At 39.7% G+C, this 27911-nt stretch overlaps 1 protein-coding gene across 2 annotated transcripts in view; it reads left to right on the top strand.

Moving 5' to 3' along the window:
- The window catches only part of LOC128977863 (SAM and SH3 domain-containing protein 1-like), a 574598-nt gene extending 549667 nt beyond the window's left edge, over positions 1-24931 (top strand). Inside the window, exons 10-20 of one of the 2 annotated variants that reach the window (XM_054395558.1) lie at positions 521-1356; positions 5205-5276; positions 7562-7705; positions 9574-9709; positions 10638-10807; positions 11906-12115; positions 12792-12942; positions 15538-15651; positions 22049-23184; positions 23766-23897; positions 24671-24931. In XM_054395558.1, coding sequence (XP_054251533.1) covers positions 521-1356; positions 5205-5276; positions 7562-7705; positions 9574-9709; positions 10638-10807; positions 11906-12115; positions 12792-12942; positions 15538-15651; positions 22049-23184; positions 23766-23897; positions 24671-24931 — 3362 coding nt within the window. The remainder of the gene's footprint in view (positions 1-520; positions 1357-5204; positions 5277-7561; positions 7706-9573; positions 9710-10637; positions 10808-11905; positions 12116-12791; positions 12943-15537; positions 15652-22048; positions 23185-23765; positions 23898-24670) is intronic. The other variant, XM_054395565.1, reaches the window with a different exon arrangement.
- Positions 24932-27911: the final 2980 nt, after the last annotated feature.

Here is a 27911-nt window from a genome sequence, read left to right as displayed (position 1 = left end):
AACCTTAATTTCATCCAGGAGCTCACCTCCATAACTTTCTGAAAAAAATACTGCTTTCTGCAGCAGCACTGGGTATTGTGAAAGTGGACCTGAAAGACAGTTGTTTTTTAATACCTGCACAATAGTTCTAATCTATTGTAATCTCACTAGAGCTGAGCATCATATGCAAGTATCAGAAGGACAACATAAGAAATGGATCCCAGCTTCAGCTTTTAAGATGTTCTTAGTGAGAGCATCTGTGGTCTTACTTAGCCACAGATTAAAGAGAGAAAATTACAATGACAATGATTTGACTAACACTCTGTCTGCTGTTAACTCATCCCAAAACTCTCATTTCACAAATGGAAGGATCTGCTTCAGATTTATCCACTTGTAAATGCTTTCTGGGCTGCTTGTATCAGGGAGAGTTTTATTCCAACTGAAGTGAGTGGTATCTTAAATAAATAACAGTAAGGCTCTACAGAGAAACACCTTGGAGAATTCTGAATGGTGACAGGCGTACTCCTTTTGTCCCCTGTAGGTGTGGAAGAGCACTCACTTGACAACTCTCCTATACTGGATGACAGATCAGCACTTTACTCTGGAGTTCACAAGAAGCAATTCTATTTTGATGGCTCCTGTGAAAAGCAGCCAGAGGACGACTCAGACTCACTCACTACTTCTCCCTCATCCAGCAGTCTTGATATATGGGGAGCTAACCGGAAGCTGGTGAAGACCTTCAGCAAAACAGATAGCCGTGGCCTTATCAAGCCTCACAAGAAACTGGGAACATTTTTCTCTTACCCAGAAGAGGAGAAGACCCAGAAAGTTTGCCGCTCCTTGACAGATGGGGAAATGAAGAAGAGCCTCGGCTCACTGAGCCATGGGGTAAGTACAGAAAGCATTTGCTTTTATGACAGCAACAGGCACAAGCACCATCTTCTGGTGTCCCTGGAGGAGATTCAGAGTGTAAGGAAGCAGATCCGATTGAAGAAAATGGATACTAACTATTCCTGTTCCAGAGCTTTTCTTTGCCAGCGCCCTGCTAGGAAAGGAGCATACCCTGCAACTTGTGACCTACAATTACTGCGGCACAAAACAAAAGGGGGTGGAGGTTGTGGCTTCCCAAACAGAAGGCTACGAGGGCGCACCTCTGTCAGCGAGTTCAATATTACCTATGTGGTGGAGAGAAGCCTGTACAGTCACCTCAACCTCTCTCAGCTGGTGCGGCCCGTTACTGACAGGACCCTGAGCAAGGCTGACAAGCAGGACCTGAGGAGATGCCTGCTGGAGGAGGATGAGGAGGCCAAGAGGAAGTGGGCTGCCACAGTGGATCGTTGTACTAAAAGGGTTCTCTTGAGAATACACCAAAAGTCTGTGAGTCAAAGAGTTCCCATGAAGGCAGTCTTCCAGTTTCTGTGAGGTTGCAGTAAACGCTTTCTGCCTTATACCTTGAACTAGAAATCAGTGCTTCTGCTTTCCATTCCATTCAATTCAGCTGTAAGGGAAGAGTTTGATACAATTCCATCAGAGAGGAGTTTTATCAAGTCTGCAGTTTCTATGTACGCAAAATAACTCGGTGAGAGAGGAGAAATATGACAAAATGGTGCTTTTTAAAGTCACCTAGTGCAGAAATCAAGGTCACTGGTGAACAGAGGAGCTTTGAGATGCTATAAACATGTTCTTTGTGATGCTTTGGGAATCAGTATTTGCTTAAAAGGATACCAAGAATTGAACAAAATTTTCAGAGGATTAGAGCATCCTTAGTCAACTGTGCTCTCTTTCTCTTCTGCTGTGATTGCCTCTCATTGGCCTTCCTCCTCTCAATTTGCATCACATCAGTTCACCCACCCAACTCTGTATTGCCTGTTTCCCACGAAGCTGCAGAAACATGGGGTGTTTTACATTATGTGGACACTGCTCTCCTGCTTGCTGCTCACCACCACCAGAAGTGCCCCTTCTGCTCTATCCTTGGCCACTAATGCTGCTTTCTAGCATGGGGTGAAGGTGTCAGCTTCCCTCAGAGCATAGTGGAAAGGGAGCTAGGGATGGTCAAAAAAGAAAATTGTGCTGTACAATAGGAAATAAAGTGATTTGAGCGCTCCAGAGAGATCCAAAGCTGCTTCCTGATTATATGACTCAGCTTTGACAGTTCCCTTAACCATGATGCTGACTTTCCTAGGAACTTGCCTTTATAGTTTCCAAGATCTCCAAAGCAGAGCCAGCTAATCTGTTGTGTAGTTGACAACGTAGACACATGTTCCCTACTTCAGTGGATGGAAGCAGCAGTCACCCACAGTACTAAGCAACATACTGCAGTGAACAATACAGCAGAAATAACTTTTCCTCTTGAACTGTAGATTTTATTTTAAGAGGTATCCTGCTTAATTTCCTCGGGTGTAAGGTCTTCTCCATATAAGTCACAACCTTGGTCTCCTTGAATAACCTGTAGGAGGTGACCAAGCCTTTATGGTTCACTTTTTTGCTCTCTGAACACAAAAAAGATAGGGTTTTTTCTACCCAATACTATGAACATTCTTGGCAGCTTCACAATTTCTTCTGCATTGACTGCTTGCCCTGCCACTCACAGGACACTGGGGCTTTTTTCATTATTTTCCCATATATATATATATATATATATACACACAATGATAAGACAAACCTTTTTTGTCCTTCTGTTGGATAAATAGCAGGAGTATTTCAGGCAAAAAAGCATATGTGTTGGAGATGCCCCATGAGTAAAAATACCCTCTAAAACTGTCTCTGTAAATGTAGATGACAGAAACAAACTTTCCAGGTTTTCTTAAAGTAGTCTTGCAATGGTAATTTAATTATGGAAACCATCTTTTGCTATTCACAAAGATACGAACATAGAAGAAATAGATAACGTTTTGTTGTTGAGAACCTGTTCCTCCAGCCTTTGAATGGGATAAAGAGTGGAGACATGCTCCTCTTACTAACTTTTTCAACACACTTCTTCCTGAAATCACAAAAAAAGGGCTAACTTCAACTAGTGCCACTCCTTCTTCATAGAAACAACGTTTGCTGCAACCTCAGGGAAATTGTAATGCCGATGTTTTCAGTGGAATTGGTCACTCTGTCTTGCCTTGCCATTCATATTTGTCATTTGTATTCATTTTGGTGACCTGGACATGCATGAAAATTTCAAATCACAGCAGTTTTTCTTTTCTCCCAAAATGATAATACTTTTGATTGCATGGCCATTCCATGGAATATCCCTCTCTGCTCCCGCAGACCTTTTGTTTGGTATGCTATTGCCAGATTGCACTACTGGAATATGAAGTCAGATGTTAAATATATGGGAAGGTCCATAATGCAACAATAAGCATTGTTAAGATGGTACATTCATTCAGAAGCTTTTAACCAACTGACATTTTGCTTTCTGGGAAGACTGCTTTAAGAGGAGCTGGTTTGACAGACAAGTTTTTTCAGAGCAGTTCCAGATGTCATCTCTTCGTGGCTGGCTTTACCATGTACTGCAGGATTAGTTAGAATGGACTCTTCACAGAAGGACAACATTACTCATAGCTAAATGTGCTGTGTGTTAAAAACTGTTCTTATTACTTGTGGTTGGTCTCAAATGCTTTCTGAAAACAATTTTTAAAAGCTAAGCCATAGTCACATTGCCTTCTGGGAAAAAAAAACACTTGAAAAAATTCTCCATCACAGCACTCTTTTTAATGTGTGTGAGGCCTAGACAAAGCTGGCTTTGAGTTCTAGAGGGGTTGTGGTCAGTACAAAAACTGTCATCCAAACATTGTAGGTACACAGCAGCCAATATAAAAGCTAGAAAAGAAAACTTTTTTAAAGCTTATAATACATGTATGCTGATTAGCAGAGAACAAGGCAGGAAGAATATTTACTTTAATAGAACTAATTGATATAGTTATTTATTAAGTGTCATAGTTTAAAGAGTTTCCTTCTTCCTAATAGAATGTTGAAACAGACTGGTAGTTCTCAGGTGGTCTTCACTGACTCCCAAGTACACATTCATGATACTGATTAGTAGTCCTTTGTAGGTCTGATCTAATGCTTCTGGGAGTCTTAAGGTGTCTTTGAAGTTACTCTGTTGGGTAGTTAAGACCCTAAGAACTTACGGTTTGCAAGTGGTTGATTTTCTGCCTCCTGTTTGTCCCAGCTCTAACTGCGAAGAGAATTCTTAAAATGGACATCTGCCCGTCTCACATTCCACACTCAGAGCCCAACTGCCATGCTTCTGTTCCCCTGGACTGCCCTGTGAGACTTTTGGCAGGGCCAGGTGTTTGAGCACTGTGCAGCTGGTTGTTCAGTGGCCAAATAAAAAGTCGAAGGGTTTACCTTCTGAATTGCAAAGCAAAGCTCTCTGAGCCCCCTAAGTGTGTGGTCTTTTCTCAAGTGATAGCAAAGCTTTAGCAGAGACTCATCGCCACAGTTAAACAATGGTTGGCTAGGGAAATGCAACTGTACTGAGTTTGGTTGCCCTCTGCTCCTGGGAGGGAAGCAATGTCATGGTGCTGATTTTCTTTCTTTATTCAGGATGATTATGATAAACTGTGTCTATGCATTCAGCCAAAACTGAGGCACTTGACTAGGTGATTGTGGCACTGTAAATATAGTGCACTTTCTCCCAGAGGCAGCAGAGCTGCCACCTATCACCAGAGGCGGGATGGTAAATAGCTAATCTGGAATCAGGGCTTTCTGAATCTCTGGGGACACAATGCTTATGGAGAGCTGGCCTGGTTTTTCCCTTCTCTTAATCGAAAGACCTCTATCATTTCCCTGTATCTCAGTGGAAATGGAGTCTTTGCAGCTATTCCCAGAAGATAGGTTACTCAGTGTTTTAAAAGATTGGTGGTTGTCTGTTTCAGTGCTACTCTGAAGTTATTTATGAAGGCATATTGGGGATTGCAGAGGTGAAATTGTCAGCACCCTGGAAAACTTGATGCGTAAGATAAACATTTTCATCAGATCAAAAAGTCTTTTTGCTTTTTAAAAGAAGACTAGGCAATAGATGACTCAACAGCAGCAGACCTTAGGCAAAGGAAAAGACAAATTACTCAAATTGCTTTATAAGGGATTTTTTTGTTTATGATCTCCCATCCTTTTGTTTGTTTGCTCACTTCCATTTTTGCAGATGTTTGTGTTTTACTGGTGTTCTCCAAATCACAGCTGTTTTGAGTAAGCCAATCACTGTGATAGAACTGTACCCATCCTTTCTTTTGCAGAGAACCTGTAGCTTTGGAGGATTTGACTTGACAAATCGTTCCCTTCATATTGGAAATAGTTCTGACCAGATGGTGAGTTTAAGACAAGAAGATGCAGGCTTGAAATAGCAGAAAATGAAATGTGCTGTGGAGTTATAATAGACTGGAGTGTAATTTAGGTCTGTAATAACAGTTTGAGTATCTTTGTTAACCTCAAACTTCCTTAGCTTTGAGAATAATATACCCACCCGTATCCTTGTGTGTATGCGTATTTATATGTCATATGTGTAAAGAGGCAGGAACAAGTGATCAAAGCTCAGATCTAGGGGCACATCTGCAGACTATTTCTATGTCTGACTTCCTCAGAACATCACCCCAGGCAAAACATATGATTACTGTACTTTCTTGGTAAAAATATTTATTATTTGGAATGAAGAGACAAACTTTCACTGGCTGAAGATCTGCAAGTTATTTTGGTGGAGATCGTTATGTAAGAGATTTATTATTTGTTTTCTCACTGTATCTAAGACCAGGATCCCATTGTGCTGGGTGCTAGCAATTGATCTCAGAGGTTTTTTTGTTTAAAGAGAAACAAAACACCTCTCTTGAGAATTAATTCCATTTTATGTTACTCATGTTGGTCTCAGTATTACTGTTGGTCAGCCTGTGGCCAAACCCAACAAAACAGAAATTGAGCCAGAGCACTATGTCAGATGAAATTGCCAACATATTTTTTGCCTGTATATATTTTTCTTTCCTGTTTCAGCATTGAATCTGATAACTTCTCTGTTCATTTAAATCAAATCTAAATTGTGAAATATTTTATATGTCAGCCTTACATTATTTTTTTATGTCTGCTTGAATTTTGGGGTTGGCTTTTGGTTTTCTGATTTTTTTTTTTTAACATCATAAACTACCCCTCAGTTGGCCAAAACTATGTTTGATACATTTATTCATCATTTTCAACTTAGTGAAAAAGTTGACTTCCAAACTTACACTGTTTATCCTGAAACACAGATACTTCAGCATATTTTGTTCAGATTGGTTTTGGTACAGGCAAGTGTGAAAGCTAGATGTTACAGTTTTCCCCTACTAGCATCACAAGTGAAAGAGATACAGTGCACCAGAATAATGTATACAGATCAAGGTTTTTTTTCTTGAAAACATCTAAGTCTGTTAAGTGGAAGAGATTTTTTTTTTTGCAAAAGGATAAGGCAAAGATATGTCTTTAATTTCTGCTAAACGGCCAGAAATTACTAAAGGAGTCGTAATCAAAGACAATTTGAAATGGAAAAGATACAGAATTGTCAGAAATGAAAGTATCATCTGAGTTTCAGAGAAACTTTTTGAGAGAACACTAGTAAAGTAGCAAATATACATAAATTTAGGGGAAAAATATTTTATGTAAAATACAGTTACACTTATTTTAGAATTTACTGTCTTATGCACCTAAATTGTCTTCAGAAGAATTATTGAACAAGCCAGAGACCCAATTCAGAGTCAATCTATTTGGCCAATCAGATTTTGGTCTGTTTTGCATTGTGATTTTTGTTACGCTCTGGCTAATGGAGGATGCTGGTAGTACCTCTAATACAGGTGCCTTGCTGCTGTGTGATTACTGACCCACTGTAGAGCAGAAGACCGTGTTAACATGTTTCCTGGACAATCTGAATATAAGGGCTAAGTTATACAAGTAAGTTTGGCAGAATGTCAACTGATCTGCGTTCATTATTTCTGTGTGCTTATGGCATAAGTAAACGCAAGGTGTCTTAAGGTGATGTGTGCGTTAAGGCTAAGCATGTGCAAAGCAGCTGGCCTGTGTCATCCACTATATATGGATCATCTAATTTAGTTTGGCAGTACCCTGTTGTGTGTCCTAAGAATAGCTGTGCAAGTGTAACTTTCTACCATGGTTGATGGATTTAGTAGCTTTTGTTGCATGGTCTTTTTTTTAATAAACGATTCACAGTAAAATTACAAAAAGACTATCATCAAGAGAAGTTAACAAAATACCTGTTTGAAAATAAAAAGTGAATTTCAGTAGCCAAATGTAGGCATACATATATATATATATATACACACATACATACACTCCGAGATGTATTTGGTTAGGATCTCAGAGGTACCTTTACTCTTGTTTAATGGTATGTGGTAGTGACCAACATGAGCCAGATACCCAAAACTTGAAGGGATGAAGGCATCCTAACAGAGCCCAACACATTACCTGCAGCAAAAGTTACAAAGCAGGCCTTAGGAGTAAGGACACCATGCTGCTGTCCTGTGTCTGCCTGGATACTTCTGCATTGACTGCTGACTGATTCAAACAAAAAAAAAAGGCTCTTTTATTTTACAGGCTTAAATCCTGTTTTATTTTGCAGGGCAAAGAAGGAGACTTTGTTTATAAAGAAGTGATCAAATCACCCTCTGCGTCCCGTATATCTCTAGGAAAAAAAGTGAAGTCTGTGAAAGAAACCATGAAGAAAAGGATGTCTAAAAAATATAGTAGCTCTCTCTCTGAGCAGGTATGTAAGGTCTGCAGTGGAATCCACTTAATAGTCTAGAGGTGATAATATTGCTTCAAAGCATCCCTGAAGAATTTTCTAACAAGACTATGAGATGCAGCTTTTTCTATGTTCTTTTTAATCCCTCACTGTGAAATGGCTCCCCATGGATGTCAAGCCATGAAAATACATTTTCAGATTTCCATTCAAGTAGCTCATCAGCAGAAGCCTGTCGTTGATGGCATTACACATCTCACCCTCTATTTCCATTTCTTTATCTATCATCGTTATTTAAGGGAACCAGTCAGTGACACAGGGTCACAGTAATATATTTAATCTACAATTCACACTTCAGTTAAAATTCCCCGCATAACTTCACACATGACTCCTCTCTGCTACTACAGATATTTTCTCCTTCATAGCTTGCCCTCTGCAGCAGCCCATTAAAACAGATGCATGATGTAGTCGGAAGGGCACCCCACAAAAGGTTTTCCTATTGTTCTTTACAGAATTTTTTATTCTTAAATGCTAACCTGAAGTACGTGAGTTGTAAATCTTGCTTTGAAATTTAGTGGCCTAGAAACAAATCCGTATCTTTTTGGTATGCTTTAGGTTCCTTGCCTTGGCATATCAAACATTCTTCAGCATTTGTTTAAAACTACCCTTGCCACTGGGAATGTGTGAACCACAGCTTAGCACGCGGCTGGGAAAGCAGCGTTCTCTGCCTGACATTGCCCCCAAGTGGCCTCCTACCGGCCGCTGGATCCCCGGGGGTGCTTGCAGGCAAGGAGGGAAACGGAAAGGGAGTCACACCCCACCAGATCAGCCTTTTGGTAATGATGCAAAGCGCTGGTGCCCGTCACAGGAGCAGTTCATGCTATCCAAAATAACAACCCCAAACTGCAGAATCTGGAGACAGCTGAGAGAGGCAGAAACGTGACTGGTTTTATGCAATGCTTTGCAACATTAGAATCCCTTTTCTGTAGAGACTATAGGCCATGTTTATTAATAACCATGGGCAGTGCCACAGTTATGGTTATTTAATTTCAGTTTACAATTAAAACCATTTTAAGGCCTAACATGATCTGATAGTGATATGAAGATACTTTGACATTGACTGACTCACAGTGCACTTCTGGAAATTGTGTCTAAAAAAAGGAATACTCTGAGAAGTCTGCTTGCAGTGAGTTAGCAATATCTCAGCTCTCTAGCTCTCTCCAAGATTGACTTGACCTCTGAAGTCATATGCTGGGATGATTTTTTTTTCCTGATGATTCTACATCATGCAAATAATAGCTTTCCTCTGAAAGTTTTCTGACAACATATATTTACAAAAATTGTTGTATGCAAGCTGCAGTTCTTTTGTTTTCAAACTTTTTGCATTTATGTCTTTATGTTGATATTTATCCTATGCACAGGCTGCATTTTCTGGTTAATTTTTTTCAAGGTAAATTAACAAAGATATCAATAATCTATTGAAAAAAAATAGTACATTGCTGTGTGCCTCACTTGCATTGTCTGATTGTTTATATTCATCCTTGTACATAATCCTTACTCAGAAAGCTGAATATGATGTTAGCTACTTGGCAGGTACTGCTGGCAAAGACATCACATGTCATTAAAACATTTGACTTGGGAGGGTTTTGTAATGCTTCTTTCTATTTACAATGCTGAGTTTTTCAGACAGGACTGGTACCTTCTGTCCATGCTATCATGCCTGATAAAGTGGAGTTTCTGCCAGAGCTAGAGTACAGCTAAATAAGCACAGAAGGTTTTGTCCTGTCTGGTAAAGAGCAGGGAAGCAGAATCTCTTTCCTTTGGAGATGAATGAGCAGCTCCTGTCTTGAGTAGGTTCATTTATCAAACTGAAATGGTTCAATCTCTTTCAGGAGTCCAGCCCTGGGGTGATGCCAGGTTCACCACAGTCACCACCGCCAGACACTGACTCCCTGGACAAACCCAAGCTGAAAGCCGGTGGCTCAGTAGAGAGCCTGAGGAGTTCCTTAAGCGGTCAGAGCTCAATGAGTAAGTTCAGTTGTAACTGCGTTGCTCAATGTCTGTAGCTTCAAGGAGCAGATACCTCCACAGTAATCGAAATCAGAGAAAGTCAAAGCAGATGCAGTAGTTGAAAAGTAGAGAGGCTGGTAGGTCAGTGAGGGTTTGCAAAAAACGGTAAACTTTGATGATTGTTTTTGGTTTGTGTTGATCCAGAGCCCTGAAAATGTGAAATCCTGCTTTCTATCTGGGTCTGCTGCATCCTACTATTATAATACAAATGATCAAAGTGATAATTGCAATCCTTGACCCGTAATAAACAGGATCATCTTTACACTAGATTTCTCATGGACGTTCCTGATGAGCTTTGTAACCCCCTCCCCTTCAGAAAGACCTTGAGGTTCCCTCATTAACTAGTTACAGGAGTATTATTTAAAACCTCTGTGGTTAAGATTGTCTCTACACAAATGAGAGTTTGAGTGGGACACAGACAGTGTGAATTGGCTTCTCTATTATTTATTGACCAATAGAAACCAAGAACATACCAGGGAAAAAAACTGAAGAGAAAGCTCCATTTTTAAATAACTGAAAGTGTTCTGAAAATCAGATGGACTTTTGCAGTGATGTTTTTTGATAATACCAATACAAAGAATTGCCATAAACCTAGATTTCTGGACACAAGGGCAATTCTGGAACCCTCATGCAGGATTCAGAGCTTATTTTCTTCACACCACTATGCTTTTTTTGTGGGCAGAACTTCCCACAGAGGTAACATCTCCTGTGAGGTACTATAGATGAGACTGTAGTTAAATATTGAGGAGCTGAATTTGTGAAAACAGGAGTGCAAAGTGAATTATCCAACTCTCTAACCACGTGTATATAGGAAATAGCAGTATTTGAGGACCTTTTCACTTTGATTACCACGTTTTGTAGAAAGACCCACATGTCTCTCTCACAGGTGGTCAGACAGTGAGTACAACAGATTCTTCAACCAGCAACAGGGAGAGTGTGAAATCAGAAGATGGTGATGATGAAGAGCCTCCTTACAGAGGACCTTTTTGTGGGAGAGCCAGGGTTCACACTGATTTTACTCCAAGTCCTTATGATACAGACTCTCTGAAGCTCAAGGTACCAGCTGTATCTGGTTTATAAGAGATCAAGCACTTATTTTGGCAGAATTCTTAATTAAGGGCTCTTTGCAAGAACTATACAATTCCTAGTCTTTAATGAGTTTACATATGTGGGTTTGAAGCCCTTTAACCTGTATTATTCTGACACATTTAAGATTTGTTTGAACTGTAGTAAAATATTATAGAACATAATTTAATGTTTCTCCACATCCAAGGAAAGACACTTGCATCTTTAGTTTCTGGAAAAATAAAAGTGTGCCAAAGAATAATACTCATTTTGCAAGGATTTTGTTTGAAATACTGGAAAAATATTTTCTCTGCCACGATTAATTAATCCATCAATGGGAAAATTTTCAAAATCCTTGGAAGATGTGTGGATGCACCTGCACATGGTGTCTCTTAAAGGCATTTCAGTTAATTTATCTTGAGCTAATACTGAATTGCTTTGCTGGCTGTAAGTTTTCACTCCCCTTCAATTTTTCTGCATATCAACTTTTGTTATTTTTAGTCGTGCTGTATTTGATTCAAACTATCAGACTCCTTACACTAATTACTTAAAATTTCTAAGGCAGCTACTTCCTATTAAAGCAGATTCATGTAAGGTAATCTCTTCAAGGGTGCAAAACCAGTTGTGCATCCATTTCTTTGTTGTGGTCGGGATCACATTAGGACAAACAGCAATGTTGTATGGTTCCTTTTGCATTCACCTCCTTTTCTCAGAAGGTCTGATAGGAGATTATGCCCGTATACACTGAGCATCTTCTTATTTGCACCAATATCAGGTAGTTGCACCTCTTAGAGAAAATTGTGATGCGCTGCTGAAATGTAAGCAAGTTTGTGAATCTGGACAGTTGAGGTCTGTTCCGTCTCTTTTGTTGACTCACTCTGTGGTCTTAGGCATGTCACTAAATTCCCTTTTCTTCCCTTTGTAAAACAAATAAATCAGACTTTTTCCAAGAGCTACAGTTAACATTCTGAAAACTCAGGAGTTTTATCCATTCACTGTACATGAAAATCTAAGAGAAAGCAGATGTGTTTGCTTAAATATCCATTAGAAAGCAAGCCTAAATGGCTTTCTTGCTTTTTCGGTCTGCAGAAAGGTGACATCATTGATATAATCAGCAAACCCCCCATGGGCACTTGGATGGGTCTGTTGAACAACAAAGTTGGCACTTTCAAATTTATCTATGTGGACGTGTTAAATGAAGAGGAAGAGAAGCCAAAGCGGCCCACCAGGAGGCGCCGGAAAAGCAGACCACCACAGCCCAAGTCAGTGGAAGATCTCTTGGATCGCATCAACTTGAAGGTTCAAATTCTGTTTATCCTTCAGTTTTGCATGTGGGAAGGGGGCCACACCTTTGGAGTTTTTAGTTTGGAAAGCTGTCCACTAGATTAGGAATCATGACACCGCTTAGCAGAATCATGTCTTAGCCGCAGAATGAAAATAACCTGGCCTGATGAGGTGCTGCAGGGTGCAAGTTGTATGCACTCACAGACCATAAATTATTGTATACTATGGCTATTAGCTAACACACTGTGAAAGCAAGCAGAAAGTGTGAAATAACAATACTTAGCCTGTCTTTAAAGAGGAAGGGGTTTCCCACATTTCTGTTCAGAAAAGCTATGGATAAACTGATGCAGCTGCTGTATGGCTGTTCCCTTTAAACAGAGCTGTGCTGTATTGTGCATCCAGGTATAACGTTACCCAGGCCATTTAATATAGGGCATTCCAAATACAGAAATACAAGCATCACACTGGTTCTGGCAGAGCTACCTCACTGAATTCTGAGCAATGTTTATCAAGCTATAATCCTATAATTTTGCTGTTATACAGTGGTTTGCATTTGCTAAGCTACTGCTTTTTTTGCTGGTTGTGAAAATCTCTTCTAGTATTTTTATTGACAAAATAAGTTGAGTAAGTGTATTATCTTACAGCTATTTTTTGCTTTTTTGTCCTTTTTTTTTCTTTTCTTTTTTTACAGGAGCACATGCCCACTTTTCTGTTCAATGGTTATGAAGACCTGGATACATTTAAGCTTTTAGAAGAAGAAGATTTGGATGAACTGAATATCCGAGATCCTGAGCACAGAGCTGTTCTCCTCACAGCAGTGGAACTTCTGCAGGAGTATGATAGTACGTGGGATGTTTGAGGTTTTCAGTTTTACTAGAGCTCTGCCAAGAACCTTGTGAAACCCTTAAAGCAGAAAACTGGTTCCAAGATTTTGATCTTTTTTTTTCTTCCCTCCTAATCTGGTTATTTCCTGGGTAATACTGTGTAACAACGTGTAGATTTTTGACAAGTGACTTAAGACTTGAATTTGTTCTGCCAGAATTCTTTTGTTCCTGTAAGCCCTGTTACCCAGCTTTATTCAAGTGATGTCAAGTGTACAACAAATACTCTTTAGAATTACTGATGTTCAGGAATAAATCCTGAGATAAATAACTCAAGAAAGTGAGGCATATAGAATAGGAAAGAAGAAACTTCTAGACTAGAGGGAAAAGACTGAGATTATCAGGGATAAGAAAAAGATCAAAGCCCAGAGGGCTGTGGAGGAGGGTAATGTGTATTAAACTTTCTCTTATTTTACCTGCACATACATATGATTCTTGGGTTGTGAACTGCGGGATTGTACAAGCAGTTTCAGGTTGTACACGTGACAAGGCAGTGATTTTTCAAAGGGAGAAAATATATCAGACAAGTGCGGAGTGAAAGACGCTGACCCAGCGAAGGGGTCAGGGTCACTGTCTAAGGTGCAGCAGTGCAATGCTGCTCCTTGTACGTCTGGTGGTCTCAGGCAAGTGGTTGCAAAGATCAGAGAAAGCAGGATAAGACATGGCAGTCAAATTCAAGTGGTTTTTCCACAAAGGAGGATGCAGGACTCTACCATCTACAGAGTGGCCATGGCAGAGTCACAGTAGAGTAGGATCATTTGAAAAGTAAGTATAGCTTCAGTCGTGAATTTAGATGCTCTCAGTACCTAGTTGCAGCAATCTAAGACAGTCCTAAATGTCAGCAGAAGTTTAGTATCCCACCAAGCAGAATCAGTGGAAGGGATTGTGTGAGAGTGTTCTTAGCTGCTTCTGTGCCAAATCCTGTGTTGTAGCTTAAACTGTTATAGAAGCAATTTAAAGAGATATTAAGTTGGTAATGCTTAATTCTGTACAGAGATGTGTGTTTAGTATCTCTAAACAGTACTCTGTGGCCTCAGTTTTCACTGACATGCAGCTTTCATGTTCATTTCGTTTCCCAAAGAGGCATCCACACCTCCACCCTCCTCTACCCCTCAGTATAACTGCAGATGCAAAGTTAAATTGTATGCACTTACATCAGGGCAGCTTTTCATCACCTAATATAAGCTTCTCTTTGTTATGTGCAGACCTATTTAGAATGTTCACTTCCCTGAAGTAAATAAGGGTTTTTTTAGGGCACTTCAATTTTGGTTTGAAAATCTGAAGAAATATGTGATGTAGTGGTTGGAAAGTATAAATTTCAGCTCCAAGTGAGGATGACAAGGAGAAAGAGAAATGGAAACCAAACAGCTGGAGCCTGAAAGAGGCAACAACACTTAGTTCCACCCTGTAATTACCTTTTATGTGCTGAAAATAGGAAGTGGAATAGCCATTTCTGACATTTTATAGTTGGGGAAAAAAGCCCAGGATAAACTTTATCCTCCTTGCATCATGAAGTTGATTTCTTGTATCTTCAGCTCCAGATTTAGTTTCTTCACAAAATACGTTTTCTGACCAAAAATTCTCTGTGAATTCCTGAAATCCAGCTGTGCAGCCTGGATGGGCCACACTTGAGTGTTGGCTCTTTGCACAGACCAAGGAAGGAAAGAATGTTTAACACTGGTTTCTTCCTTGTCCCTTCCTCCTTTGTTAGGGAACAATATCTAACTTCGCCAAACTCACTCCTGATCCTTCTTCTTGGTGCCTTCTGGAAAATAGGTCAGGGTCAAAATGTTTCACCTGATTTGGTTATTTTCAGTGCTTTTTCGTTTTGAGTGTTGGAATTTGTTTAAGCCCTAGAAATAACTTTGACACCATCAGTTTAAATAAAATTCCATGTTATCCAAGTTATAGAACTTGGCCCCAAGGCAGTGGAAGTGCACAATGCAGTCTATTCTGTTTTTATTGTGCACCACACTGCTTCCTCATTCATATTAAGGCTGTTGCTTAATCCTTTAGCAAATGAGATGAATGTTTCCAGCATTTGTGATGGCTGTTCCTAATGCCCAGTCTTTTCTAAAACAGGGTCCTGATACAATTAATACAAGAGAGAAAATAGAATCATTTAAACCATGCCCCCAAGCACAACATCTACAGCTCTTTTAAGTATCTTCAGGGATAGTGACTCCACCACTTCCCTGGGCAGGCTGTTCGAGTCTTTGACAACCCTTTCAGTGAAGAATTTTTTCATAATGTCTAACCTAAACCTCCTTTGATGCACCTTGAGGCTATTTCCTCTTGTCCTATTGCTTGTTACCTGGAAAAACAGACCTACTCCTACATAGTAGTTGTAGAGTGATAAAGACTCCCCTCAGCCTCCTTTCCTCCAGAGTAAACAACCCCAGTTCCCTCAGGTGCTCTTCAAAAGATTCATGCTCTAGACCCTTCACCAGCTTCATTGCCGTTCTTTGAACACGCAAGACAATGATGTTGGAAGGCTGAGAAGTTCAGATGGATTTTACGTTTGCCTGTTTTTCACTGTATTTTCACATCCTCTAGGTAACAGCGACCAGTCAGGATCTCAGGAGAAACTTCTCATTGAAGGCCAAGGCCTAACTGGATGCTCTCCTCGGGATTCTGGCTGCTACGAAAGCAGTGAAAACCTGGAAAATGGTAATGGTGACAGCAGTAAGCCTTATAATCCCTTCAGCCTTTTTTTGGTAGATTAATTCATATTCTTTCTGCTCCTGTTCCTAGCTACCACAAACTACTTCATGTTTGACTTTCTCCTTTGTTCTAACTGTGTCTTTCCCTTTTGGCTTGAGCCATTGGCTTTCATTGCTACTGTTTCTAATTTATTTATTGTCATTAGTGAAAAACAGATCACATTTCACAAACCATCTTTCTTTTGTCCTCCTAAGGGAACAGGCACTCTAACTGCCATTCCTTGCCTTCTCCACTGCATATCATGTTCTCATGCCCATGTCTGAGGGACCCTGGAAATGAAGAAGTCACAGAACTCCACTGAGATTAGGAGGATTGCTTCTAAAACCGTACAAAAACTCTTGAGAGAAATATATTCTCTGTTTTAGGCCTCATTTTTGTTCTTGCATAGGTTGCACTTTGCATTCTCCTCTGATCAGAAGCGAACTGCAGAGATCTAGGACTTTCTAATGTATGAACATTATCAAGTTAAATTAACTAAGAATTTGGCAAGGAAATAAACTGTGGGGGAAAAAAAAAGAAGAATATGATATTAATTCCCATTGCATTATCTTGAATCAGTGAAAGGTGATGCACTGAAAAATTACCAAGAGAGATGATAATTGAGATTGCTCTCTCTGTTCAGAAGAATCAGGTTGTTATGATGACTGAGCATGCATTACTTGAGGGATGGTGTAAAATTTTCATTAAGGATAAAATATTAAAATAGAATAAATTTGGTCTTAGTTTGGCATTATCGCTCCAAGCATCTGAGCCAAGGTTTGGCCTGAGACTGTCTAGTTTCAATGCTAATCCAACATAAACGGGAATCCAAGAACAGAACAGAGATACCAAAGGTCCCTTGTGGTGCCTGATTTTCCAATTTAAAATGAGCTAAAGATCTTTCGCTTAGGAAGTGCGTTTTCTGTCAGTCTGCCACTCAGAAATAATGATTTATTGAAGAAAATTGCAATTTGCTTGGAAGCTGAATGCCTAAAATCAACAAGATACTAAATTCACGAAAGAAAATTTTTTTCTTGAATATGAATCCCCATACAGTCAGCGTGCCGGAATATAATCATGGCTAAATACATAGCACATACTAGAATTTTATTTCCTTTTAATGTCTAAACGCCATTATAATAATAGCTGTAGCACTGAAGTTAAATTGCTGTCTGTACATTTCCCTTATTTTAACCATATAACAATATTGTCAGAAAGCAATTTGCGCTACCTGTCTGCTTAAATACTTATTATTACATTGTAACTAATATTTCTATCTTAGTTTTGCAGAACGTGAAATGCTACTGATGATTTTTATATGGCTTTTCATCTATCACTTGCTGCAATTCTGAATCATTTTTCCTCACAAATGCATTTAGGTGCCTGCTTTGAAAACTATTATTAAAATAGTGTTTGGTGTGGGATTCCTTCAGAGGTTTGTCAAGGCTGGTTAACCTGAAATGTACTCCACCTTCTTTGCAAAGCTCATGGTCTGTAGTTGTTTATTGTTTTCAAAATACATTGGATTCTCATCTATTAAAATAAGGATAATCACTTGTCTAGTATAAATGAGCAGATGAGCAATAATAAACTACACTTCACATAGGGGGAATGCACTCTGAGAAGAAACTGGTCTGCAGATTTTCTGGGCAGTGGTTATGTGTGATGTTTTTGCAGCTAGTGTAGTGTCCTGTTTGGGGCTCATAGTGGATCTTTTGGCATCAGTTCAAGATTTCTGAGCTGCTCTTGCATTGTGGTTAGAAAATAGTTTGCTATGTATTATGACAGTGATACAGGTGTATCTTTTATAGGTACTTCTCAGTGTCCAGTGTCCCGTTGCAGAAATAACTGGTTATTCTCATGGGTATCCACAGTGTAGTTACAGCATCATTTATGGAGGGCAAGGAACATGCAGTTTGTGACCTGTTCAGCATTAGACAGGAAGAATTTAATAGCTGGAAGCAATCACCCATTAGCCCATAGTCCAGTCCTCAATTTGAAACAAGGCAGAGAAAGCAAGCTCTCCTTTGGACTTCTGACAATGGTGCAGTTATTGGGCTTGTTCTGCACACAAGCATCGTCTATCCAAAATGTGTGTGCAAACTGTATTGGAAATCTATTTTCACAGGACTGGCCAAAAACGGATAGTAGACAACAGTAGAGAAATAGAGCAAGCATATTTGATGCTTCTCAGGGTACTCTTGGGAAATGAATCATGTAAGGACTTAAGAAATTGGGTACTGTTTCCTGACGTTTGTTTGTTTTCCTGAAACTGTTTCTCTTTAGGAATATCCCTGGTCTTTCCTAGCACCTCCATACCTAAGAGAGTCTGTTTATAGACTTCTGTCATACTCCTTCCCAAGTCATCTCTTTTCTAATCTGACAAAGCCTGTTACTTACTCTTCATAGGTCACTCATTTCCCTGTTATTGAATGGCTTCTTTGAACCTTTTGTTGTTGTTATTCATAGCTTTTTTTAAAGACAGAGGTGATGTGAAAAGATCAGAATTACACATGCATTGTGCAGACCTGAAGAAACAGACAAACCATGGCCACATCCAGTGGAATAAGGGTGTTCTCTGGTTTGTTCAGAAATTGAAGCCCAGATCTGCATAGTGCCAAGTAGGCATCCTAAGCACTTCACAGTATCGCAGTATCACAGTATATCAGAGGTTGGAGGGGACCTCAAGAGATCATCAGGTCCAACCGCCCTGCCAAAGCAGGATCACTTAGGATAGTCTGCACAGGAACGCATCCAGGTGGGTTTTGAAAGTCTCTAGAGAAGGAGACTCCACAACCCCCCTGGGCAGCCTGTTCCAGTGCTCTGTCACCCTCAGTGTAAAGAAGTTTCTCCTCATGTTGAGGTGAAATCTTCTGTGTTCTAGTTTGAACCCATTGTTCCTTGTCCTATCACTGTGTACCACCAAAAAGAGCCTGACCCCCTCCTCCTGACACCCACCGCTCACATATTTATAGACATTGATCAGATCCCCTCTCAGTCTTCCCTTCTCCAGACTAAACAGCTCCACGGATCTCAGTCGCTCTTTTTTTTTTTTGGGGGGGTGGAGTTTCTTTAATGATACTTTAGAGCCATACAGCTTCCAACAGTAAGCCAAGAGACAAGGATCAGTGGCATCAGACGTGGCCACACCGTTACCTGCACGCTCTTCAACAATGCCTTCAGGTCCAGAATGCACTTGGCAACCTCTCCTGCTGCTGCTGGACACTTAAGTGTTCAGTGTCGATTAGTCAGAAAAGAAAGAAACAGAACAGGTGGCCGCATTGCCTAATGTAGTGTGCATCTCTCCTGGTTTGTAATCAATAAAAAAAGCAATGAAGCTAGGACTATCTACCATGCCATCATCCTTGTGTCAGCAGAGCTGTTTCAAATGCATACAAAATACAGACACAGAAAGCAGTGCCAAAACGAAGTTAATATAATCTGAGATCTGGACAGGCCACTGAATGCATTCATACAGACAAAACTAATAAGAGAAACACTGAACATTTGTTGCTGTAGCTCTGGTACCTCTGGAAACAGTCCCCAAGATAATCTGCTTTCTTCTGCAGCAGATGATGACAGGGAATTGAAAAGCTCTGTATCCTAATAACCAGGAAGTATCTTGAGAGGGGGACGGTGCTGTTCTAACAAAAACCACAGCGTAACATTAAACAAGAATTGTTTTGTGTGAGATCCACCTGTGTCTTCCTATACACATTTAAATCAGAGATGCTACTATAGTTGACAGCACTCTGAAACATATTAGACCAGGGATTCATAAGAATTAATTACTATCAAAAATGCTGACATGAAAAATATGGTTTAAACTTTACCAGCTATACATTTTAACCCTTGTAGAGTTTGGGGTTTTTTTTCTTTTGTGTGTTGGTTTGGTTTGGTGTGGTTTGGGGTTTTTTTCTGAGGTAGAATGTTACATTTGTGGACATTTTTTATATAGCTCTCCATTTTAACATATTTACAAGTCTTGTTTTCAGGAAATACTACCTTCCTTTCTTAATGCCTCAGAAGCCTAGTGAAGTTACACCTGGTAATCAGGAGGAGGGAAGGAATATCTAGAAAAAGAGAAATCATATAGCTGACTTTTTGATACTGACCTCTAAATTATACAAGAGAAATTAAAGAAATTGAAGCAGATTTCTTAAAGGTTCAGTTATATATTTTATAGACAAAATGTTTTGAACTTCCTCTCATTTGTTCCACGTTTGTATTTTCATGTAAAACAGGGCTGGAATTAACAAAACACTTGCTTTTACTTACCCAAATTTTTTTCTTTTCAAATCTTTCTTAGTTTTTGCTTCTTTCTTTTCCTATTTCTTATTTCTTCTTTCTGCCTTTCCCAGGAAGAGGACACCCAGGCCAGTGACTTCACACAGATATATCCCATTTCTAAAGAAACAAAATCTTGTGCACTCTATCACCTTATGGCCTCAGTAAGAGCTTATAGAGTAGCATTTCTCACAACTTTTCTTTCAGTTTTGAGGCTCCTGAGTGTATTTTCCTAAAACCAATATAATCCTTGATCAGTATTTCAGATTGAAATGGATGGTGCATGGATTTTGTTACGTGAGCTGTAACAGCAAGCCCCAGACAATATGGGGAATTACTTGCACAAGAAGGTGTGCTAGCAAATATGAATAATGAAAAGAAAGCACACCTTTCCATACCCATTACAGATTGACATTCATGCCTGAAGGCACTAATAAGTTAATGTAACATTTTGAATGTAACAGTTCTTACACATGTCTTTTTAATGTGATTGTAAGCTATTTTGAGAAGGCAGTGCCCAAGTTCCATGGAAAATTGCAGGCAGAGGAGTCTTTTTGGTACTTCTCTGAGCTGCCTGAACTCAAGGTAGTAGCAAAGCTACTTTGTGATGTGTCTTTATTAGCTTTCTGGGAAAATGGTAATATTTAGCTTGAGTTATAATGTGAACCATACACCTTCTAAGAAAGGAGTTCCTGTATGTTTGCATTCATCCTTGAAGGCATACCTTGATTTTAGATAGAATAACCTTGCTGCCATACCACTAAATGCAGCCAACTTTTTTGGAGGGCAATGTTTTCCTTTTTTCTCTTTAAATGTAACTTCCATTTTCTTTGCTAGTTTTCTGGATACTGCAGGAAAGAAAAAGGCAAGAGAAAGAAAGAAAGCTATTTCTCTTTCAGGTTAAATGAGTTGTTTCATTCATATTCAAAGCAAGCAGTGTATATTATTCAAAATCTAAGCATTGAACTTCTTCCAGGACAAGGCTTTAAATGCAAGCTGTATGAGAAAAAAGCTGTATGAGAAAAAAAGAACACCAGATTGATTTCATTCCAATGAAGTTAGCAAAACTGCTCAGATCTCTAAAAGTAGCTGGTCCTTTAATTGGCAGCTGTTGATAGCCTACTATTACAGACTTTTAATACCATTTAGCCAGATCTGTCAGTTTAGGGGGGTTGATGTTTGGGTTGTTTTGTTTTGTTTTTTTTCATTGGAAAAAGAAATTTCTATCTATCCTGATTTCAGAAAGCTTACTATACATGGGGGAAAGTATCCCTGTCATCAGAAAGCAGTAACTGTTTGGGATGTGCTGTCATTCTGAGAGGTCATCTGCTTTGAGACAATTATACTTCTGTCTTGATAAATATAAAGCTAAAAAAAAATCTGTGGTATTTGAGAAATAACCATGAATTTCATACTAAGGAATAATGAGCTCAGTCCCTTTGACCAAAACTTTTCTTCACTATTTAAAATCAGTAGTGCATGCCTTATCATAATATAAAATAAAGCTTACAAAGAGCATGTGGTTCATATTGATCCATGTTCCATCATCTTGAATGGCTGTAATAAAACCACATCTTAAGACCTTCCATTTCAATAAAAGACTATGACTTGAGAGTAAGATTGAAACACTTAATCTCATAGTTGTGAGACCCTTTTCCATAAAACTCTGTGGTCCCTGAAAATAACTTTACAAAGGGACTGCTGCAAAACCAGTCTTTCAGCAATTTTTTGCTTTCTGGTTTGACTTTGCAAATAGCTTGCTGGTTATATAAAAGATGAAATAACAATATATGCACACTTTCTGACAAAAATTAGTAAGAAAAAGAAAAAGGCTTTCTTGAAAAATCTAGTTAACTTCATTAGAAGCCGAACATATACTTACCAATATCCTTAATTAGTAATGCTGAAAGTTACTAATTCATATGCTTAACATGGCACTGCGTTCTTGTAAGTTTAGAGTTAATAAAAAAATAGATCTTTTTTTTCAAAAGCATTTAGATATGGTTCATTATTTACACTGCAGGATTTTTTAATTTTGTTGTTTTAAATGATGGGTCGTGATTTCTTTGCTACTTAGGTAAAACTCGAAGAACCTGCCTTCTGCCCTCAAAATCAGCAAGTGAGCATAGCTTTAAGGACTTCAGCAGAAACCAGCTATCAAATTATCCTACGCTTCCACTGACCAAGTCAATAGAAACTCTAGAGCAAGAGGAGAAAGGAAGGCGGATGAGTTCTGCACATCATGCTCTGAAGAGCTCTGGCAAACCTCCAGCTATTACAGGTCTAAAGAACCGTAGAAGTTTACCAGTTGCTGTCTGTCGTAGCTATGAAACTCTGGATGGTCCCCAGGGTGTAGATATATGGCCAAGATCTCACTCGCTGGATGATCTCCAGGGAGAATCCAATACTAAACTACAGGACACTAGCAAGGAGGCAGGTTCTCTTCCTCAGAATTCACTGGATATAGCAAAAAAGGCAACTGGTTCTGCACTGCTGCCTCAGTCTCATGGAGGCAGCTGTATGGTAGATGATTTGGTGGCTAAGCAGGTTAAAGGAGCTGCTAGTTCTCAGAAGGGAAGAGCCAAGGAATTGGGCTGCTCTGTAAAAGAGACTGCAGGTAGAAAGCCTGCTCCATTGCCCCTGAAAAACTGTGAATCTCAGCCTGCCTTAGTGATGCATCTTGCTACAAGGACACCTCTGGAAATACAGAGTAAAAGCTTTCATGACCTTGCACGGGCTGATTATGCTCCAGTCCTCAAGGGAGGTCTAGAAGCTGAGCCAAAAGGCACAAATGAGGCAAGAATGCAACCAAAAAATCCTTCACAGCCACCACCTGTCCCTGCCAAAAAATGCCGAGAACGCCTTTCTAATGGATTATATCATCCTTCCATGACTATGAGTGGAAACCATTCAAATCTGGAAGCACCATGTTTGCCAGTAAAAAAGACCAGCTCATCAGTTCCCATTGATTGTCATAGAGTGTCTGTCCAAAGGACACCTTCTGACCAGGAGCTCAGTGCTCCTCCTAGCCCACTGCCACCCTGGCTGTCGGAGCTCCCAGAGACTGCTAGTGTTCAGCAGCATGTGATAAAGCTAGGTCCTGCTTCAGTGAGGAAAGTCTCTTGTAGCAGAGGAATGGATCTGGAAATGTTAATAGAAAACAAGTTGCAGTCTGAAGACATTGATCTTACTGAAGAACCATACTCTGACAAGGTAAGTGGAGGATATTGCTTCAACATTCTTACACTGCTAGCATTCCAAGGAATAGTCTGTCATTGTTTGTATCTGTTGTATTTTTATGAGTAACCAGCCCAGATAAACCATAAATCATTGGGACATTAGATATTCTGTAGCTATATTTGTCTTTACTATCAGGCCTAGTGCCTAAACTGTAACTCATGTGCTGTGGGGAGACTGGAAAATCTCAGATTTACTTTGAACCTTCATTGTTTCAGGCCACTAGTACCCTGGTGGGTCTGGGCATGGAAATGTCTCTTTCTCTGTTAGTGTGGGGGAAGCAGAACTGAAAAAGGAAGTCATTATTAGATTTTACGCTTGCAAGAAAATTTGAGTTGATTAACATAGTGATTAGGGCATCATTTTGGGGAAGGAAGTTGTCTTAAGGTCCAGTCATTCCTTTAGGGATTGGGGTTTTTTTTCCATTTTCATGGAATCTTGAGGAAAGCTAGTTCTTGTTTCCATCCTGCACTTCTCTTTGTTTGCACTGATTGGTCTGTACTGATACACTTCTTTTATCCATACTCTCTCCTCTGTGTCTGACTGGGAACATTCAGCATGGTCGCTGTGGCATTCCTGAGGCTTTGGTACAGAGATACTCTGAAGACTTAGACCAGCCTGAAAAGGATGTTGCCACAAACATGGACCAAATCCGGGTAAAACAGCTGAGGAAGCAGCATCGCATGGCAGTGAGTGTTTCCATAAACCTGATGTTCTTACTTATGAGCAGACTTTTTAAAAGGACTGACTACTGGTAAAGGGAGATACCTGCAAAGTCCTGGTACAAAAGTGCTCCCTGTGGTCACCTAGCAGGTACAATGGATACCTCCTCCTGTCCCAGGGGAGGACAGTTAGTGGTTGAAACGAGAGTGGATAGACCTGTCTCCTGACTAAGTAATTGTCCTGATAGTCTAAGCAAACTGCAAGCAGAGACTTGCTCACTTGGGTATTGCATGTATTAAACACTTCTGTATTGAAATCTGAAAGGTTTTACACTCCTTTTTTATTTTTTAAAATGTCCTGTTGTCCACTTCTGCAAAAGCAGAGGGAAACCATCAGAAGTTTTCATGGCTTTTTATAAGAGAACTTGGTCTGCCTGAGGAGGTAATAGGCAAAATTGGTATTCTCTTGCCCTACTGAGAAATTAAATGTATCACCCTGGAATCTTGTAACTTTTTACTGCTCTCAGACTAATTCAGAATAGCACAGACACTCACCCAAGCAGCTGGATGCTGCCCACGGCATCTGCATTGCCAAAATTGTTGCTGTTGTTCCTGTGCCAAGTGATCTTAGATTTTCAGCCCACACTGCTCTCATACTGACAAATGTTACATGAGAAAGGTTGAGCATCTGCTGTGAAATTCTACCATTTTGGAAGAAAAAAATTAAATACTTTCTGTAAAAGAAGCAGTTATGTTTAACATTAAGAATTAATTTCTTTATTTTTTTCTTTACTCTCCAGATTCCAAGTGGAGGGCTCACTGAAATTTGCCGAAAACCTCTGTCCCCAGGACTTATCACCTCTGTATCTGACTGGCTGATTTCCATTGGTCTACCTATGTATTCCAGCCTGCTCACAGAAGCAGGATTCAACACACTGAGCAAAGTGCCTTCTCTGTCACAAACTTGCCTTCAAGAAGCTGGCATCACAGAGGAAAGGCATATAAGCAAGCTCCTGGCAGCAGCAAGACTCTTCAAACCTCTTGATCCAGAGGCAATTTAACATTCTCTGTAGTGTGGTATTGCCTGTTTGAGAATCCACTGCTTCTTTCTGCACCAGTTTTCCTGTAACTATTTCACATAGCTAAAGGGGTCAAGGAAGTGGCTCCCAAAGACAGGCAGATATCTTCCTCAAAGGATATGAAATGTTTCTATCACTGTTTTGGCAACTGAAGGAGAAGGAACCACCAGGTAACAATGATGTGGTTCTTCCCTCCCCCGTCCTGCCCTATAATGTATTCTTTTTCATAAAGTGCACAGGGTTGGCCTGAGAATGAGACAATTTCACAGAATTAAGAGACACTTGCACATTTTCCTCAAGTTTGTGGAAGTAATATACAGTAATAGGCCCTGTTTCTATGGAGAGCTTCTTAGATTGGGCATCTTCTGTAGATCTAGGTTCCAGGTCCCTAGAGTCAGTCCTCTAAAGACCAAGTACAAGCTAAGGTATAAATTCTAGTAGGAGCTCTTTGGCAAACACCTCTCGGCAAACAGCTTTTGTTTAACAGTCAAGATCTGAACACAACCGTCCTCAGTCATCTTCACTGTTGCTTGGTATAGGTCCCAATACGCCACAAAGCCTTTAGCTAGATCAAAGTTATTGAACTGGAATTAGTCTTCAGTATGGTCCACCTCTGTCACTCCAGTGCAACTAACCCATGGAGAGTCAGAAAGCTTCTTTTTGTTTGTACAGAGCTGAAGTAATTTTTATAACTGCTTTCTAGCAATCAGCTTTTTATTTGCCTTAGAATCAGTTTCTAAGCAGTTACCTAGTGCTCACTTACCTGTATTCATGTTTCCCAAGCCTTGTTTCAACCTGTCACCCTTAAGCTGCACTTAAGGTGATTTTCAGCTGAAGTAGCTTCTGTAAAATGCCTCATCATAACACCTTCTGAGTTGTAAGAGATGCTTTTACAAATGCAGGGTTATGCTAGGTTTCAGTTGTCAGGCTAACTTCTTGTTCACTACAGTCTGCATTTACTGTTGTTACTAAATTGTTCCAAAATATATTGCCTTGTATATATGTAACTGCTTTTCATTTTAATCATACTCTGTGTACTGTGTTATATTGTCAATCATTATGCTGCAGCTTTGACTTGGTATCCTGACCGTATCGATTCCAAACAGTGGGTTTCTGCAAATCAGAATTCACTTGTGGGGAGATAAAATGCATCAAAAAAGCAAATTGTGTCCCATAGAAATCATCAGGTCCAGTAATTCCATTGCATGGATGAAAAAAAAAGGTCTTATATAGTCCTATGTTACACTGTCATTTTATGGCAGTTGACAGCCCTCATGACCATGTTAATGTTACCTCTCATTGGAAGACAGCATTGTTCTGGCATATGTGGTGAACCATTTTTGCATGACGTAATGATATTTTTCTGCCTAAGTCCATGTAAAATGTTTCATTCGCAGATGTGGCTAATGACAGATTTCATTTTTCTATATGGGTACACATTTTGTATACCGAATAGATTATCATGAATCACACAGAACTAGCTTTTTCTTTGGGGTCTACAGATGGTGTGTCTTTCAGCATCTTGGAGCACAAACACTCCATGAAAGACAAAGCGAGCTTACTCTGGCAGGTAAAGGGAGATAGTCTAGAAACCTGAGCACAGACCAGGATGTGTGGCTGTTTCCAGTATCAGTTCTAACATCAGTTTGCTGCATGAAACTAGACAAGGCACTTCACTATTTGGTGCCTCACATCCCCGCCTCATACTGAGCTAATGACACCTTTCCTTATAAAATGCTGTCAGGTTGAAAAATTGTGGTTACTCCATGATTCCTTACTATATATGGTCCTTTCATGGGCATGTTTTAGTTCACGTGAACTATGCATTTTACTACAGGTGATAATTAATTTGGGCCCTTGTAGAATTGATGTGTGTTAGGTTCGCTTCCCTTGCTTTGTATTTCACCACAGTCTGCTGCACACCATCATGTGAAGGCAACTAATTCACTGAATTAGTAACTTGAAATTGTTCCCAAGCAAAGTTCCTCCGGCTCTGTGTCTGTAATGTTCACTGTAATGTGTGGATAATTAGCATGTTTTAACATGGCAGCATCAGAAAACGTACAGTATAGGTGTTTGTACCGCTGATGGAAACCTAATGGTAAGCAAAAAAAAAATTTTGTTTTTAAAAAAGTGGCTTTTAACTAATATGTTTTGTCTGGTTTTCCTCTCTGAGGCTTACATGGCAACTGTCAGTAACTAGCAGGAGATGGAAAGAGTATTGAGAATTCCTGGGATTGTTGGCAGGGGCCAGAACTGAGTAGAAGGAAGTAGACAGCAGCTATATTGGGGCAAAGATAAAGTCCAAGCTGGGTATATGTAATAAAAAAGGATACAAATTTCCTTGTGTTGCAGAAAAGGCAAGTCACATAATAACCCCCTCCTGTATTAATTACTTTCCCCTCTCAATAACAGAAGGAGAATTATGGGAATACGATGGACCTGTGTGTGAAACACTCTTTGTAAAGCTGTAATTTGGGAATGATTATGTCGTCCAGGGAAACCAAATCACACCCATCACAACCAGAGTGAGCAGTTTTAGATTTGTAGAGTTTAATTTTTGCTTTGGTTTTATTTTTAAGACTGTGCTCTGTGGTCTTACTTGAATTACAATTTTAGTTTATGTTTTAACCTAAAAGAGCCTTAAGCTTCTCAGTGTTTGAGCTTCCCTGCTGCTGTTTCAGTGACCTGTGGCATTCCATGAGCAGGTGAGGCAGTGCTGTACGAGAGCCATAACCTTTTACATTTTCTTGCTCTAAGCAAAACTTCACTCATTAACTCTTGGGAAGCATGAAAGAAACCTGCTGCTGGAATCCTAATCTGCTCTGCTCAGGCTAATGATGTTAAGTATCTGTCCGTGTACCTTTATAAATCAAACAGCTATTTAACAATAGAAGCAGCAAACCCAAAATATTACCAAATGCCTTCATAAAATTGTCAGCTTCGATTGATAGCCCTCTGT

The sequence above is a fragment of the Indicator indicator genome, chromosome 2 (assembly GCF_027791375.1).
Source record: "Indicator indicator isolate 239-I01 chromosome 2, UM_Iind_1.1, whole genome shotgun sequence".
Taxonomy (NCBI): Eukaryota; Metazoa; Chordata; class Aves; order Piciformes; family Indicatoridae; genus Indicator; species Indicator indicator.
The sequence above is the reverse complement of the archived record's forward strand: the minus strand, read 5'-3'. Positions and strand labels throughout refer to the sequence as shown.